At 43.1% G+C, this 18,206-nt stretch overlaps 1 protein-coding gene across 1 annotated transcript in view; it reads left to right on the top strand.

Moving 5' to 3' along the window:
• Positions 1–18,206, top strand: part of LOC146811146 (uncharacterized) — a 206,484-nt gene that overhangs the window by 66,918 nt on the left and 121,360 nt on the right. The window contains exons 5-6 of the mRNA XM_085618212.1: positions 4,719–4,769; positions 13,477–13,530. Coding sequence (XP_085474338.1) covers positions 4,719–4,769; positions 13,477–13,530 — 105 coding nt within the window. The remainder of the gene's footprint in view (positions 1–4,718; positions 4,770–13,476; positions 13,531–18,206) is intronic.

Raw genomic sequence — 18,206 nt, 5'->3', positions numbered from 1 at the left:
AAGTCCCCCCTTAAGAGCAGCTGTCTATCTTCTTTTGCAGCTAAGTCCTTGAGGAGTGTCCTGAGATATGTGTCCTGAGATTGCTTGGGGCATAGATATTTATCAAGGTAAGGGATATGGTGTTATGCTGAGCTCTAATTTTAAGGCAACGGACCAATTTAGCAACCTGTAATTTGAAACCCACCTTAAACAGAATAGCAACTCCTGCCATCCTGGATGTAAAAGTCGTCCAGTATTGAGTTGGGTGCTTTGGATGTGCCATGCGGTGTGTATCTGAGCGCAAGAGGTGCATTTCATGTAAGAAAATAACCTCAGGGTCTTGCAGCAAGAGTTATCATCAAACCTGCCTGTGCTTATTGGGGGAATTGAGACCTTTCACATTAAGTGAAAGAAATCTGACCTGTATCATTGGTATTTGTGTGGGGTGTGTCAGAGTGGAGTGTAGTTTGCCAATTATTGGCCGACAAGAGAAAGCACTGCCACCCGCAGAGGTAAGGATAGGAGAAAGATCCTAATATGTTTTATCCCACTTATTTAGCAGGAGGCAGTCTGACAGGCCCCCATGACAAAAGAAAGTAGCAAGAAAAAGTTGCAGTAACCTTCTAGTTCACGTAGTAGCGCTACGCGTAGCTACGCGAAGTGCACTACGCGAGATACGCATAGCACTATGCGAACTGCAGAGTGCTCTGTTCGCGATGATTGCACAGTGCCGGATGCTTGTCCGCACTGTGCAATCATTGAAAATGGCATCTTGCACAGTGTGATCTGTCATTCTCTGCCGCTCTAGTAGATTTTTACTCGAGCGGCAGCTTTCTCAACGCAGACTGGTAGTTTCTCAGCGCGAGCAGTCGCGAGCATACGCGACCACTCGCAATGAGAAACCTGACCTCCCCGCATTGAGAATCTCGCCCGGAGGTTTATTTTCTATGCTTGCGATCGGCAACTTGATGTTGCTGATCACGAACGAGGAAAAAGTCTCGCTGGGATGTTGTTTTGTTTGCTCTCTGTCGCCAATTTGATGTTGAGGACCGCGAGCAAGCAAAAATTGTCAACTACGCTACGCTGTGTGATTTTTCACTGTGCTATGTGCAAATCGTGTAGCGCAAAGTAGCACAAACTACGCAAACTTAGTTGTCCGCCCAGGGTTACTTCTAATCCCAGGGCTTCAGGGACAAAATGGAGAGGAAAAAGAGGAGTAAGACAGCAAGAACAAATTCAATAATGCCAACAGGGCCATAACGAGCCATTCAAGTCCTGGAATGTTCCATTGGTGGAAACCAGGTCTATTCTGAGGAAGTCACTCCCCATGGGGACAAGTTGAACAGGGGCTGAGAAAATCTTCTTTGCAAGTCCCAGCCTCTTGTCCTGGCGGCTGACCACATAACACAGGAGTCCTTTCTTGGACCCAGGAGAGCATTGGGTCAGCTCCAAACATGAACCGCTCTAAAGATGGGAAGTGGAGGCAGAGGGAAAGCTACTGAGGCAGACCTGAAACCAATCAGGGGACAGCCCTGTCAGGTTAGGCCCAGGAATTCCAGCTTGTGCATCACTTGTCTGCATATCAAGATGACGAGGCCACCAGGGCAGACACCAAGGGCCAGGTGGAGCATGTTAGTTGGCTGCAACTGTACTCAAGGTGTTTGTAGGAAAGTTGCCACAGAGGCCAGAGGAGAATGAGTGGGAGATTGAGCGCCATCTATGGAACGGAGATGCTGTATGATGTCTTATTTAGCCTGGGAGGTCGACTTTTCCTTGGACTGGGACATGTGCCTTGAGCGCGGTACAGCTGTCCATTCCGGGCATATAGAGATCCTGGGTAGAGCAGTGCGCAGGTCAGGGCTGCTGGGGCAGGAGTCCATCATGAGGTAGAGCAGTTCCCGAGCCTCTGGCACCAACTATAGAGATCTGTCCTGAGCAGCAGGCCTCAGCTCCTTCGGTCACTCAGGAGGAGGCGGTGGGAACACCTGCCATCCAATAAGGCAGCCAATCACACCGCCAGGCACTGCAAGTCCTATGACGCAAGCAGGTGCACAGATGACATGTCAAGGAAGTCTCTCACCTTAATGCTGGAACCCCAGTCCCAATATCAGACCCAGGGGTGGGACATCTTCAGACCCCGACACCAGCACACTCAAGGGGGCCCACAGGCTCACCACCGCTCCCTCACTGTACCCTGCAGTCAGGCCCAGACACCTTGGGGAAAGCCGAAGCATGGGCCGCCCACCCAGAGCTTTCCTATGCGAGCAACAGGGGGTCCGATGTGTGCCCAATCCTGGCCGGATGGGCCCCTCCTGAGCCCAACCTGGCCAGCTTCTTCCTGCCGAGACCAGGGGATCGAGGCTCCAAGCCCCATGGAGTCAGACACCCAAGGTCTCCATCAAACAACAGTCCCCCAAGATGGTGGTATCGCTCTCCGGCGGGCGGGCTACATCTGCATCTTAGGGTGGCCACAGCAGAGGGCCCGATGCACTTTAAAGATTGGCCCCTGGCCCTCAAGAGCCCCTTGCCCCTGCCTCAGCCTGGTTTCAAGATGTCAAACCCAGGCTTTTCTGGCTCCCAGGCCTCGATGTTTCAGGTCAGCAATTCACCCCCAGGGGCTCCAGGCACTCACAATGGGCAGCAGGCAACTAGTAGCTGGTCAGCACTAGTCCCGCTATCCCCTCCCAGGTCCCAATGCCATCAGATAAGTATAGTCCGGCCACAGGGAAACGGAGACACAGTGAGGTGCGTCCTATTTCATCGCCAGCCAAAGGCGCCATTTTTTATTTTGGTTAGAAATTGGTTCAGTGGTTCTGGAAGCTAACTGATTCAAATTACTTAAACCACAAGTAGCAGTTTTCTGACAGATAACCTTTTGCAATGCTATTGAAATCGGTTCAGTAATACTTGGAGCTAACTGATTACAATTGCTTTGATCACAAGTAAAAGTGTTCTGGCAGGTAGTGTTTTGTGATTGATGTTACTTAATCATGGCTAATACACTTGTAATTATTACACATGAACCTTTCCATTTCTTTGTTCCTAAGGCTCAACATAAGTACATCAAGGTCAGTTTGTTGGATCATTGAGGCAATTGTTTGCATCCAAATACCCCAGACCAGCAAATCGATTCATAATAGTGACATTGTATAGGGAGTAATCATGCCTCTGATCAACCATCTGCTTGTTGGCAAAATCACTTATCTCTGGAGTTTTATAAATGAAGCCCACAGGTAAGGCACTACCCTTGAATTTACCAGTAATGCCCCTCTGAGATAAGGAAAAACATGCCTGACCATATAACGTTTGTGCTGAAAATAGAGACCCTTGCCCCCGGCGACCACTCCACCCTGTTTTCCATGGTGTGGCTCATCAATGAAAGCACGTCAACTGACTGGCCCATTCTTTTGTGTATTTGTGTGAACCTTACCCTGAAAGCCCAGCATATGCTTAACTTTCTGGATCACTGTGAGACAGGTACTAGCAGCGTTTTCAACCACCTGGGTTTGTTGATACCGTCTCAGTCACAGCCTTCTTGCTACCAGGTAGATTTGGAATAGAGTTTATTGATGGAGTTTCGAACATTTCTTCAGTTGAGTTTTGCATTGTAGGTTTGCGCTCTTCAGTACTGCTAATTTCTCTTTCAATCACACCCTTAACATTACTTGAATTATTAGTCATAAACTTAGATGCTTTGCAAAGGATGCTAGCATGGTACACATTAATTTTCCTTTTGCCCATTTTGAAGTTTTTGGGGGACTGTAGGCAAAGCTGGATACTGTAGTCAAGAGAGGGGGCCCAGTCTCTTCCAAGCTCCATTGGTGCAGGCGTGTCCCACGCTGTGGGTGTCACAGAGCGGGACAGAGCACAAAAGATAGCTGGCGCCCTTCCTCCTGTCTGTGGGCTGCTGGGTTATGTAGTCCCACTGCAACAGCAGCAATGCTGCTAGAAATGCATCCCCTGGATCATTGTCAATTTACTTGTGCCCATGTAGTACTCACTTTCTGGGCCCTACTTTTGCATTAAGCACTCCATGAGAATGCATGGAGTGCTTAAGTATATTTGACTTCCTCCTACATGCTGCATATTATTCTTACTTGCTAATGTACTTGTCCCCTTTATTCACTCTGTGATGTGCTTATCCTTATGTGGTTCTCCCCATATTACTTTCTTGCCCTGGTCCTTTTCCCCCTGCTTTCCACATTGCTCTCTACCTCTCCCTCTCACCCGTTTGCTTTGCATTGCCTCCTAACTATGGCCTCTGTGTTGCTTCCCACACTCGCTTTAAAAGTTAAAACTCTATCACATATTCTGTTTTTTTTTAGCGATTCAACTTGGATTAGCAAATGAAAAAAACAAGGCTATTGTAATTTTGTAGGCGCATACGTGTTCTGCTTGCCTTTAAAATAAGTTGAGCTACAGCATCACAGGCTTTTAAAAATATTCTGCCTTAGCCATATTGAAAAGTATTGGGGAATGCTCTACAGCTTTGCTAAAACAGCTTGCATAGCCAATAGGTCCCAAAGACGGGAACTATTGGCTTTCCCAAACCTTGTTGCTATATTATCTACATGCCAATGATTTATCATACAATGTTTCATGCCCCCTTTCAGTTAGAGGTAAGAGGTATGTATCTAAAAAAATTAACACTGTTTTTGAAAACTGAAATGGTATCTTACACAAATGAAGTTGTCCTTTTTGTTCTTTCTTGTAACTATTTATTTTACATTGTCTTTTAGAAAGATGTGGGTTGTCTTCTTCCGGTTCTTGAAGCAGTAACTGAAGCTTTGGTAAGTGTATTTTTGTCAACTCCATAATGTAGTCCTTCATCTTTATTTAATCTAAGACCCTGGTCTTTTTTCAAACACATGGTATTTTTTCCAATAGATAGTGTAGTTTGTGTATGGCCTGCTTGATCTACAGATCCAACTGCCAAAACAAGGAGCTTATGCGTTCTATCCTGGCAGTGCATTTGTGCATAATATACTTCACCCTCTCTCACTGGGTCTTCACAGATCATAGGAATCTATGTAAGTGTTGCTGCTATAAAACTGCTCTCCTCTGTTACCCATTTCTCACTTAGCTACCCATAGATGACTAACTGTACTGCACTGTGAAGTCAAAACCTTGTCCTGGAAAACATGACAATCTTTTTGACTAACCAGCAAAGTAAATTACACTATTAGATGTACATTTATGGTGATGAATAATCTTCCCCTATTTTGAGAGTCTCTCTGCGGTCTCTAAGGACTTAAGGTAAGTGGTAGATGGTAGAAAAGTGCAAGTGTACCCTTATAGTGTTCAACTCATTTCCACAGACTTGTTGGATATCAATGGAAGCATGAATCTCTGCTACCCTCTGTTTCTTCTCTATGTCAGAAGAAGGCTGTATGAAAGCATAGAGAAGGAACACCATTAGAATAATTTATCAATAGTCTACTTTAATTCAGGAAAGGCAGAGCTCACAATTAAAAGCACCCCCAGCATTTAGGCATTGAAGAGAATACAACCATAATCAGCAAGTAAAGTAACACATATGTATTTGAATATCTCCTCCCACTCCCCAGACAAATAACTCTTTTTCTTTCGGTTGGAAAGCACCCCCCATTATATTTAGGAATATGCCCAGGATCCCATTTTTTCATCTCTATGATCTCCAATTCTTTAAAACAAGCTTGGACTAACCAATTTGATGTCACTGACCAAAACACACACTCTGTTCATCTCCTATCGTGCAATATTGATAACCAATGTCTTCTCAGACACTCTCCATACCAATCTCAGTATTAGCTGTTTCAAGATCATTGGTGCTCCTATCGAACAAGTTTTTTTATCTTAAATTGCCCTTATTTAGTCTCAATAGTCAGTTTCAGTCCTGCCTTCTGTATCCATTTGATTTAAACTAGATGTACAGCTATCAAAAACAACTGTATTTTTAACTTCGCATTGTAATTCCACATCTTCAAGGTACCACATTGTCTCTTTCCCGTAATTCAGTTTGTCTGCATGTTCCCATGACCACCTAATAATCACACGGTCATATGTACATATTTCCAGCTTTCCCTTGCTAGTACACGTCTTCTCTAGTCAATGACGGAAAATAATAATCTAATAAACACGGAGGTGGGAAAGTACTCCTCCCTACAATTCATTGTCCCCTTCATATACTCCTAAATCTTTCTACCTTACTGACCAAACCACACATGCAGGCAAAGCGCTTTCACCTATCGAATATGGAACCTGAGGTATTTATGCCTTAACCTAGGCATTTTGATATTATTTTCCTTGACTTCCTCAGTCCTGAGAAGGCATTTAATTGCATTGCCTGAAACATGTCAACTTTTCTTGTTGGAAGGAGTCCTGTGAATTTTTGATTTAGATTCAAACAGCAATAGGAGGAACATGTAGTTTCTTTTGACTCTTGTCAAGTTAAGATATTCGATGTTATACATGCTTCCTGTGCATTATATCCTCATAGGCTTGCACTATATGGCCAGCCTTTGTGTAGTGTGTTTAGGGTGCAGTATAGTACATACTTTGTTATAGTTCTACTTTTCTTTTTCCTGTTGAAATAATAGACTGAGTAGGCTATTCACAAAGGTAGTTCCATTTGTGAGTAAGATATAAGAGTCATTTTACTGGTACCATTTTGAGAACATTACTACTTTTAGATATTCACAAAATTCTAGTGTAAAATAGTGGTTGCTTTGGCATATGGAGCACGGCCGCATCAACTCATACATATAATAATAGAGAAGTTGCCTCTCACAGCTAAAGGAGCAAACATTAATACAAGTGAACGGACAGACCTGTTCATTTGAGTGCTTTCATTTCTGTTGTCTCTGTGCTGACAGCATTAAGGGCCATCAGCAATGGGAAAGGAGTATGAATATAGTATTGTGAATTGAGAGCCATGCTACATGTGAGCTCCCCTCAAACATTTACAAGCCATGAACATACAATGCATGTCCAAATCAGTGCAGCATGCCTGAAGCTAGAGACCGGCTCAGGAGGTGATGCTTTTTAGATAGCACAGGTTGGAATTTGGTGAAGCAATGTCAGCCCCATTCCTATACTAAATTCTGATTGGGCTTTCAACAGACCCATTTTCAGTTGGGTTTGTTGCGCATTGTCCCTTTAGACTCCTGCAGCGAATATCCATGGAGTGCATGTTCAGCGGTAAAGGTAAACAGTACGAGTCGCTCAACAGTAAGAGATGTGAATGAATGGCAAAAACATTATAACTGGAAAAACAAGAAGAGGGCGAGGGAAAGAAAAGGGGGTACGTCCTGATCCCCAATGTAATGCTAGACTTAAATAATGTGGATGAGCCCACTATGCATGTGTGTTGCAATCACTATGTGTGGTAAGTACATATACCCATTAGGTGTACTTAAAAGACCCCTCACACACCAACCTAGTTGGAGTCATGCATCATCATTGAGGTCCCAACCGGTTTGCCGAATGTCCCCGGGGTCGTGCTATAATGCCTGGTTACAGCGGAGCTGGTGCGGTGCAGATATGTGATGTGACGTGAATTGATTATGTTAAAAATATCTCTGAGAATCCTTGCCTTTAGACTTTAATATTGGCGGCTCAGGATATGGTTAAAAGATATATATGTGATGCAGCTATCAGGAGATTATTATCGTTAGTTGACTATTTGTTTAGGTATACATGTTTCAGCCCATTAAAGACGTGTGATAGGGCTTTATTCAGGACCAGGTGAGTGAGAGTAGTGAGTGGCAAAGGTGAAAAATGCCACATGAATCCAGTGAGGTACCTACACATGCGCTAAGGTGTGTGGTGTAAGTGTCAGCGTACTTAATGACACTTGTCAAAAAAACCTGTCGGGGGAGAAAAAGGACAAGACACATAGATTATAGCAACATAAAATGCAATCTTAAAAGGTGCTGTAGTCATTGTCTTGGTGACTACCACAGTTATTGTTATGCTAAAATGCGGCACATGCTGGCAACGACGTGCAATGACTCGTGGCATGCTGCACCTGCAAAAGAGTGGTTGATGGCTTCCTGTGCCACCTCGGTGAGTGAGAGCACGCATATGTCTAGACAGATGGTGGCCGCATTGAAGTAAGCGTTCAAGTGGCTATGCGCTCTAATGTGATATATTAATGGGGCCACCAAAGCTGACTTAATGTTGAAAAGTAGACTAACTATCCCTTGTTTCACAAAGGATTGAGGAAAGAGAAGAATTCATTTAAAATAAAAAATATATTTTCATTAAATATAACATAATGATACTAGTAAATTCAGATTTTTGCAACATATTTACTAGTGGCTATCATTACTAGATGGTTTCTTTTCATCATCTGCAACATATTTCAAACTAATTGTAGATAATTGGCACATATTTGAGTTGTAATTCCACATCATAAAGAGTTTTCTGTCACTAGAAGGTAACCAGCAGGAAGGGCAGATCTTTGGTGTAATTTAAATTTTACTCAAGTCTCCCGTCAACTGACATATTGGGCCACATGTGTTTATAATGCTCAGGAACATAATGTTTACACCCAGTATCTTTCATCTACACTCATCTCATTTTCTATCATGTGTGCGTTATCTACAGCACAAGATACATGCATCGCCAAGTAGTCCGATTACATCATGAGTACAAAATCTGTTTGAAGGGGAGACTTATTATTAAAAATACTTTACAGTTGAAAGATAAAGGAAATCAAAACCGCATTACAAAATAAATATGAATTTCTGTTAGTCCTGCCTGCCTCATTGTGGGCTTCCCTCCAACATTTTTCCTATCTCCTCTACTTTTTCTGACCTCGCTTTTGCTGGCTTTAGGACTCTGTTCACTTTATTACTAGTAACCAGTGCTAATGTGCCTGTGCGCTCTCCTGTAAACATGTTAACATTGGTTCTACTTGAAAGTCCTTCGTAAAGCGCACTACATGTGCCCAGGACCTGTAAATTAAATGCTACTAGTGGTCCTGCAGCAATTATTGTGCCACCCACTTAAGTAGCCCTCTAACTATGGCTCAGGCCTGATGTAGCAGGGCTTGTGTGTGCAATGTAAATTGCTATTTCGACCTGACAAGATAAACATCTTGCCAGGTATAATCCCTTCCCTTTTTAAGAATATTAGTCACCCCTATGGTAGGCTGTGGACAACCCAGGGGGCAGGATGCAATGTATTGTACCTTTAAGTTTAGCATTTCCTAGTAGGGAAAAGCTCTCAAATTCGTTTTTTACTAATGCAAGGCCTATCTATCATAACATTGGGATCACCTTATTACATTTTTAAGTGTAATTTTCAATTGCTAAGAGAAATACTTTTTGATTGGCGTGTCTCTGGACTCACAATTTAAAATCATAACTTATGGTAAAGTTGATTTTAAATTGCTAGTCTGAAAATGTCACTTTTAGAAAGTTGGCCTTTTCCTACTTTAGCAATTTGGTTGCTGGTGCCTGTCTCTGATAGATGTTCGGGGAGGGTGACAGCTGGGCTTTGTGTATTTTCCCTGGACAGCCATATGTAATGGGAGCTTAAGTGTGACTTGATGGGCCATCCTCGGAGATGGGAGAGAGGAACTGAGCAAAGCCTTACACGTACACCTGAACAGGATGTGTCCTGTCCCCACACAAAGGTCAATATACCCTCCTGTAGTGTGTCTGGAGCCAGGGCAGTAAAGGAGGACCTCTGTGCATTTCATACAAATATCCTTGAAGTCTCCCCCACTTCAATGGAACAACTGCGCACAAGTACTGGAATTCTTACACCATGACTTGAGTACTCTTCTGGACCTGTGACCACTCTGCCAGGAAGAAGAACTACTGTGCTGCTAAAGGAAAGCCATTCTGCTGGACTGCTGTTTGCTCAATTCCTGCCTTGCTGTGTTGACCGGCTGCCTGCTGATCTCTCTTACCTGGGTGAGAAGGACTGGAGCTGCATCACTTGAATGCAGAGTCAGTCAAGGGCTAGCTGGCTGGCCTCCTAATCTGAAGTCTCGGGGATATAAAAAACTTTAAACCAGTCTCCGACGACATTTCGACAGTGCCCTGCCAAGGTGTGGCACCCCAGTCCTGGACCCTTTGAAGTGGGCCTAAAGTGACCATTGCATCGAGAGCAGAATCAATGCATCACCGCTGTTGCAGAAGCAGGATTGATGTATCATACATGGATCCTGAGTATCACCTTCAGTACAGCTGCTTCAGAACTGCTGCATTGCCACCACTGTGTGGAAAAGATCAATATATCACCCCTACTGCATGGAGAAACACAGTACATCACCTCCAGAACTGCCCCGTCTCAGAACCGGTACATCACCCTCAGCTCAGAACTGACGCATTGCTGCCCTCGCATGGAGCGCGGAAGCCGCCATCAGCGAGAGGCAGCACTGGAGCTACAGCCACAGCCAGCAGCACAATCCAGGGGGGACTGCAAGCCCCACAAGTTAAGCGCCGGGAGGTGCTGACATCACTGTGTTCACGCCCGAAGGCGTGTAAAAGCCCATCACAGCTCCCGCAGCGCAGGAGCCACCAGCAGCGAGAGGCAGCACCAGAGCTACAGCCACAGCCAGCACCACAATCCAGGGGCGACTCCAAGCCCCACAAGCCAAGTGCCAGAAGGCACTGACATCACTGTGTCTGTGTCAGGCGGTGCGGAAAAGTACATCGCCGCTCCAGCAGTGAAGGACATGCGCGGGCGTGCCCGGGCCACACCCAGGGTGGGCCCATCTGCGTCCTTCAGCGACAGGAAGAGGCAGGGCAGTGCCACCCCCTTACGAGGCCTTCAGATGCAATGAGGTGAGTGCCCCCAAGTTCAAGTTTAAATTCCTGGCTTACCCTGACAGCTGCAAACTGTTTTATTTGTTTTAAAACATATCATGGGGAAGCGCATCGGGCAAACAAATGCACGCCCTGTCACCAGTAGCATCAATAGCATGCTTAAAACGGTGGTCACCATTGTGTCAGGGGAAATCAAACTCACCGAGTGTCATTTGTCTCTTGGTAATGATTAACTTACACACCAGAGGGGCCCCATCTGACCCTGACCCTTTACTTGAACTGGGCCCAGCTACCGCATAGGACCCCCGCAGCCCCACTTTTAAGGCACTAATAACAATAATAACACTCTGGGACATTCTGTCATTGGGCTATACTTGGGCTACATCTGGGTGATATTTGGGCTACATTTGGGCTCTTTGTCTCTGGTGGCCATCTTGGGAGATTTATTTGTTATGAAGTTTCCTAATTTCCTCATTTACTGCAGTCTCCTCAGTAGGAAATACTTTCAGTTTTTTACTTTAGTTCCATCAAGAAGGCATTCAGATGTGTCACACATTTGCCTTAAATTCTGAATGTTAGCACTCTAGTTAGTTGCTCATTAGATCGCTGTAGTAAAGCTACTGCTCACCAGGGAAGTCTGCTGCTGGTATTCAAAGTGCATGTTTCAGTCTGCATGTCAGAATTTTTTTATGAAATAGAAGAGGATTTGAGAAGTCAAAATGTGCCCTAATTTTTCTTTCTGCAGCACTAATCTTAACTTCTATGGCAAAATTAACCCCCTCATTTTGTTCCTTTGTAAATTAAATGTTTTAAGTGTTACCACTTTATTCCAATCAAGATGGCTTCAGGTGTGCCATACTTTTGTCATAAGTAAGACTGTTAGCGCTCTAGTTGTTCGTTAGAACACTCTGGGACATTCTGTCATTGGGCTATACTTGGGCTACATCTGGGTGATATTTGTGCTACATTTGGGCTCTTTTGTCTCTGGTGGCCATTTTGGGAGACTTATTTGTTATGAAGTTTCCTAATTTCCTCATTTACTACAGTCTCCCCAGTAAGAAATACTTTCAGTTTTTTATAGGCCTGGGCGGTAAATTCCGTTCCGTTCGCGGAATTTGCGAAATTTGGGTAATTTCGCGTTCCGCGGAGAACACGAAATTGCAAAAAAATCTACGTTCCGCAACTTCGCCAAATTTTTTGCTTGTTTGCGTTCTCAATATGCGTGTTCGCGAGATATTTCACCGCGAGCACGCAAACAGCGATTGCGAACAGGAAAAAAGTATCGCGAACAAGCAATTCCACGTGTTCGCGGAATTTCTGCATGTTCGCGGGGCTTTTTTACCGTTTCGCGGAGATTTGCGTAACGCGATTACGCAAATTCCGCCCACCCCTAGTTTTTTACTTTGCTTCCAACAAGAAGGCATTCAGATGTGTCACACATTTGCCATAAATTCAGAATGTTAGCACTCTAGTTGCTTATTAGATCACTGTAGTAAAGCTACTGCTCACCAGGGAAGTCTGCTGCTGGTGTTGAAAGTGAATGTTTCAGTCTGCATGTCAAAATTTTTTTAAACAAATAGAAGAGGATTTGAGAAGTCATTCAAAATGTGCCCTAATTTTTCTGTCTGCAGCACTAATCATACTTTCTATGGCAAAATGAACCCTCTCATTTTCTTCCTTTTTAAATTAAATGTTACCACTTTATTCCAATCAAGATGGCTTCAGGTGTGCAATACGTTTGTCATAAGTAAGACTGTTAGCGCTCTAGTTGTTCTTTAGAACACTCTGGGAAGCTGCAGTAGAACACAAAGGAATCAACTGACAGTCTCTGCCTTGTTGGATGTACATGTTTTACTGAGAAGGTCAGACTTCATTCTCACATGACTACGAGAGAGATAATGTGAATTTACAGAAAATATGCTCTCAGTTTAGCTTCAGGATCACCTTCCAAACCTCTGTGGGAAAAGCATGAGAAAATAGTTTTCTCTCAAACATGATTCATGATATCACAGCAGAAGGCTTTTTCACATGGTAAAATCACCTTAGTAGAACACACCACAATTCCTAAAATGAATATGGTACCATCAACAAATGATTTCTAATGTAACTAATGTCTTAAAACCTTCTATTAACTGCAATGCTTTTTAATGAGGTGCTATCATGTATATTGGTCCCAAGATGGCTGCCAATACTTCTTGGATGAAGTACTGACAGCCAATCAGATCTCACGATGAGATGTGTGTTTAGGCTCCGCCCAGATATATCTATATTTTTAACTCTAATTTTCTCTGGATGTACTGAACAGATTTACACCATTTAAGCAAAAGGCACGAGTCTGAACTGAGGACTACTCGTATGTGTGGTAAAAATTTGTGTGATAAAAAATGGATGGTAAAGGCACTGCGTGCTAATTAATGCAATGTAAAGGCTGTTTCCCAGGGTGGTTGCACCTTTGCTTTGAAGTATTTTAAACTCTTTCCCACCTACATAAAAACAGAAAATGCAAGGTAACTGCATCTTCGTGAGGAGCTGAACATTTCAGCAAAATCCCGGCCTGGGCTTTGGCCCAAGGTGCATATTATCTGATACTCTGATATGAATGTAGCCAAATGCAAGGAATGCTTTTATGCTGATTAGTGCACTTTTTGCAGATTGGGGGGAAAACTGTCAATATACTTGTTAGCTTTCAAAGTACTTTATAAACTCATTAATTGTTCGACTTTTTGTGTTTTAGGAAAACACAGTAAATAATGTGGAGAATCCAGCATCGAATCTGATCAAGTCACTGGTAAAAATCCTTTATAATTAATTTGTGTTAGGGATTTTTCAGCATAGTTTATTTTTATATATGAAGTGTTTGATTTACAAAATGTTTGAAACGCCGATCTAGAATAAATGAAGCAAATTGTTTATTTTAAACAGACAAATGCGTCAATTTTCAATATACAGCACATATTCCTATATACCCTTCTGTGGGGATGCTGTGTGTTACCAATCAATATGGTGGAAGGCATTGGCTTAACCCTATGGCGACTGATTGCACAGAATTGTTAGGAATGTTATCTGCATTAGCCCAATGGTAGAGGCTCAGCATAAGGGTTTAAGTTAGGCTTAACAGCTAGATGCTAGAAAAATGAACGTATCTATCAATCAATCAGGATTTGTAGAGTGTGGCTGCTTCACCCATGAGGGTCTTGAGGCGCTGTCAGATAATGCTGCCTGTTCTCCTATTGATTGAACATCCATGTCATGAGGTCCTAATTGAATTGCAAGAGCGATGGTGAGGCTCTGATATGCAGGGGGAGGTAATTCCAGGTCTTAGCACCTAGATGGGTGAAGGAGCAGCCTCTGCTGTATGTCTGGCAGAAGCGACAGAGCAAGGAATCTGGATCTGAGTTTCCTAGTGGGCTGGTAAATGGTTTTGCGTTGGTTAAGGTACACCAGTCCTTATTTGTATGATGCCTTGCATGAGTGGGTGAGTAGTTTGTACTGCTATCGCTTCTCTTGTAAATCCTCTATGATAAATTTAATCAATCTTGCAAATGAATGACAGAAGAAAAGGTAGAATTTAGTTCTTACTAAGTGGAGGTACTTGAGTGTATGAGCTATATTTGACTTAACCTTGACTCACCTATAAAGCAGTGATTTTAAAGGTGGTTGGCAATAAATATCTTTGATCCTCATCATGTGTATCAGCGGTTATCAACACTTGTCAGTTTTTGCTTTCTTTAATTTTGTATTTTCATCTAATGATTGGATATTTTTGCTCAATTAGGTGATTCTATAAATTCTAACCATCTTTATCTAGCACAACGTTGTCTTAAAAATTGAAATTCCGATCTTCAAATCTTTGGGCAATTAGTTCTGTTTTTCCTATGAGAAAATGTCAGCCCTTTACTCCTGTCTGTCACTTGATTTAAGGTGACAGATAGATTAAAGGTAATATGTTAGGATAAAGAAAGAGTTCAGGTTTGGGAAAGGATAGGGAGCAGTAGAGAGGGTATACTATTTTTTGTTTAAACAAGGGAAATCTCAGAAAAATGATTTTGACTAAAATTAAATGTCTGTGACTTCAAGGAAAAACTTAAGGAGATTAAGGCTCAAATTTGAGTATTGTTTACCCCAAAAGTAATCTTCTAATGTTAATGTTGACTCATCAAGATTTAATCTTCACGGATGAATAGCATTGTGGCTCTGAAGCTGGTTTGTAAGAGCCTTTTTACATTTGAAAAAATACCTTGAAGGAAGAACAAATAATAAGCTAGAAGTAGGTGCTGCAGTTACATATTGCTCCCAGGGTGTGTTTAGTTTCCTGAGAGAATTTGTATTGACAGTAAAACACATGCAGAAGGCAGCCTGTGCCACATTTCTAAATGCAGTGTTGCACTAAGATGTTGCAACAATATCGCATTACCTGCTTTGATTGTTATGCCCAAACACAAAAATGGTGGTTTTCTTAGTTCTTAACTCTGACTGGACATGCTTCAACATCATTTTTTAGCTCAAATACAGTGATAATTGGCAAAATGCCTGCAAAAAGAAAAGTTTTAGCCACTGGTAGTTGAGTCCACTTTCCAGTCCATGGTTTTTCACCTACTGTGCCACTTCAGACAGAGATAAGGTACCTGAAAATCAACCTTGGTCCAAAAGGAAATGTCCCATCCATAATAACAAGCCAGGTCCTCTCTGAACAAGAACACTTCCAATCCATATCAGTTTTAACATACATTTGCCTTGTTAGTAAAGAATTGTTTGAATCTTGGGGGGTATACAGGACTCACATCTGAGCATACTCGCCACAATTAAGTGTCACACTCATCAAAACACAAAGATAATGGAAATAATGCATGCAGAAAAAGTCTCAGACTCTGGCAGTCAACTTTTCAATTCATCATTTTTTACCCACTATGCCCCACCAGAGATCTGCATACAAATCATCATTGGTCCTGCTTTGATAGGAAAGGTCAAAACAAACTGTGAAGTCTCATCTTCAGTTATGGGAACACAAGCAACCCACGGCCTGTATTAGCTTAATTCGACATTAGCATTGTGGTATTGTTTAAGTGAGCATGAGACTCACATCCCCCTCCAGTAATGATATTACCACTAGAAGAGCTTCTGGACCAGATGATATTCCAGGTGACTTATTTGTCTATGATTGAGAAAATTGACCCAAGTATATTCTTGCCTTTGTCAATGCCAATGCCATAGTAGAGGGAGCTTCCATCTCGAGTTCATAGAAGGGAGCAGAGATTATTCTTGTTTCTAAAAAGGGGGACAGATCCTTACCTGCCAGGACCAATAAGGCTTATAGACTGTATCCAAAAAATTCAAAACCATGACTGGGTCGCAAAATACAAGATGATAACTCCCTTTAATCTGTTTTCACTAGAAAACTAGCACTATTGTTCAGGGTTTTCAATTCATTCAGAAATTTTGGAAGATGGTTCTTATCATCAGAGGCAGCTTATATATTGCCTTCATCGATCTCAAGTCAGAATTCAACCTAGTTCCCCACTTTAAATTATGGCAGGTTCTTCGAGTAATGGGTATGCCCCTTGATCTCATAGTTTTGGTCATCTGTCTGCAAAAAGAAAATTATGCCAGAGTATATCGGGGTAACCTGGGCAGGCTTACTGATTGGATTCCCGCAAATAAAGTAGTCTGTCAGGGCTGTGTCCTGGCTCCCACTTTGTTCCTTATATCTTAATGATATAGTCCACTATTTATATCAGCACACCACTACTGCCCCATTCTAGCGACACCTAAGACACCTATGTTGCTACTTGATGATGACACCTAATTGATCTCCAAAAATCTTAGTGGACTCCAACACTAACTAACTACACTGTTTTGAGTAGTTTGCACCTCCTGTGGTTTGAAGATCAAAGTAGCAAGGACAAAGTTATTTACTTTCAATCAGCATTAAACCTTTAAAAGTAGATTACTGCTATGGGGCATGACACTTGAGAGGGTGGATTCATTTAACTGTCTGGGTATCACATTGTCCTTATCCATGTCTTGGAAGCCTCACATTGAGAAAATGACTCTTAGACCCAAGCAGATCACAGGTGCTATTTCCAAGGAACATTCTGCCTCCTTTAGGAAACCAATAGCACCCTTTCCCCAGATATACAAAGCTAAGGCTGTGGGTTCTTCCAAGTATGGTTTTGAATTACTGTTCAGATATTGTAATATTGAACTCCAATATCAGTGTCCTAGTATAAGCAGCAAAGAATAAGCTCTCCTTCCTCTGAGCACTCCAACCTTTCCATTGTTGCTTTATATGGGTAGGAAGGCAATAGATGATAAGCCCATGTATCGCCCACAGCCATTCTGGAGGAGTATTTAGTTTTACTCCAGAACTTTTTCATTATGCTGCTGCTTTGCAGGTTGTTCTGAACACTGATAGTATCAACAAAATCATGTGATTCACCCATAGTAAAATAAATGCTGAACTGTTAGAAACGGGAGTCTCTAGTTGGCATAGTTGTGCCTTTGTCAAAGTAGGGACCCTTCTTCCTAGTCAGGAACCCCTGCTTGCCCCCTTGGTAGCTTGGCATGAGCAGTCAGACTTGCCTCAGAGGTAGTGTGTAAAGCATTTGCACATAACTAACAGTAATGCGGTGAAAACACTACAAAAGGACACCACACAAGTTTTGAAAAATATCCAATACTTTAGATAGTCAAAAAAGACAAAAGCGGTAAGAATCCACCATACAGTACTTAAAAATATGCACTTTACAAGATTAACCTTAAAATTCAGTTCCTTGGAGTCGGTCCGCGATACCGAAAATGACAGAATCCAACAGTTCTGTCTGACCACTCCAGTCCATGTGTTGGCAGACTAGTGAACAGTACCTTTTTGTTGTAGCTGACACGTTGGCGCGAGTCAGTTGTGGTAACTGTTGTGGTTGCAATACAAAGTATAGCGGTGCAGCGTGCAGTGCCCTCAAGGCATGGTGCAGGCAGCGGCTCGGTGATGCTCGTCCAGCAGTGTTGTTGATACCAGGGCTACGATGCAGAGTGTGGCGGTGCTCATTGCAGTGCTGACAGGTCATGGTGCAAGTGACAGAGCCGGTTAGCGGGAGCTGGCACCGGTCAGCCCAGACTGCAGTGTGGGACGAGGAGGTGCCTCATGAGACATAAAGCGGTGCCCCCAGCCATGATGCGTTTATAGGTGTCCAAGTCAGCAGGCAGCAATGGCATCGGTGAGACCAGTGTGGTGTACTGAAGTGAGGTGGTGCGGAGTACAGTGCCCACAGGTCACGGTGCAAGCATGGCTTGGTTGGCGACGGTGGCAGTCGTATTCAATGGTGAGACCAGGGTTGTGGTGCAAGATGTCTTGGTGCACTCTGCGGTGCCTTCAGGACACAGAGATGGAGGTGGTTGCTTTTCCCTCTCTGTGGCAAGTTAAACCATGGTTCCTGAGGAGGAACCCAGAGGTCGGTGAAGTCTTTGCGG

This window comes from Triturus cristatus, chromosome 7, assembly GCF_964204655.1.
Source record: "Triturus cristatus chromosome 7, aTriCri1.1, whole genome shotgun sequence".
NCBI lineage: Eukaryota > Metazoa > Chordata > Amphibia > Caudata > Salamandridae > Triturus > Triturus cristatus.
This window is presented reverse-complemented; position numbering and strand designations above follow the sequence as displayed.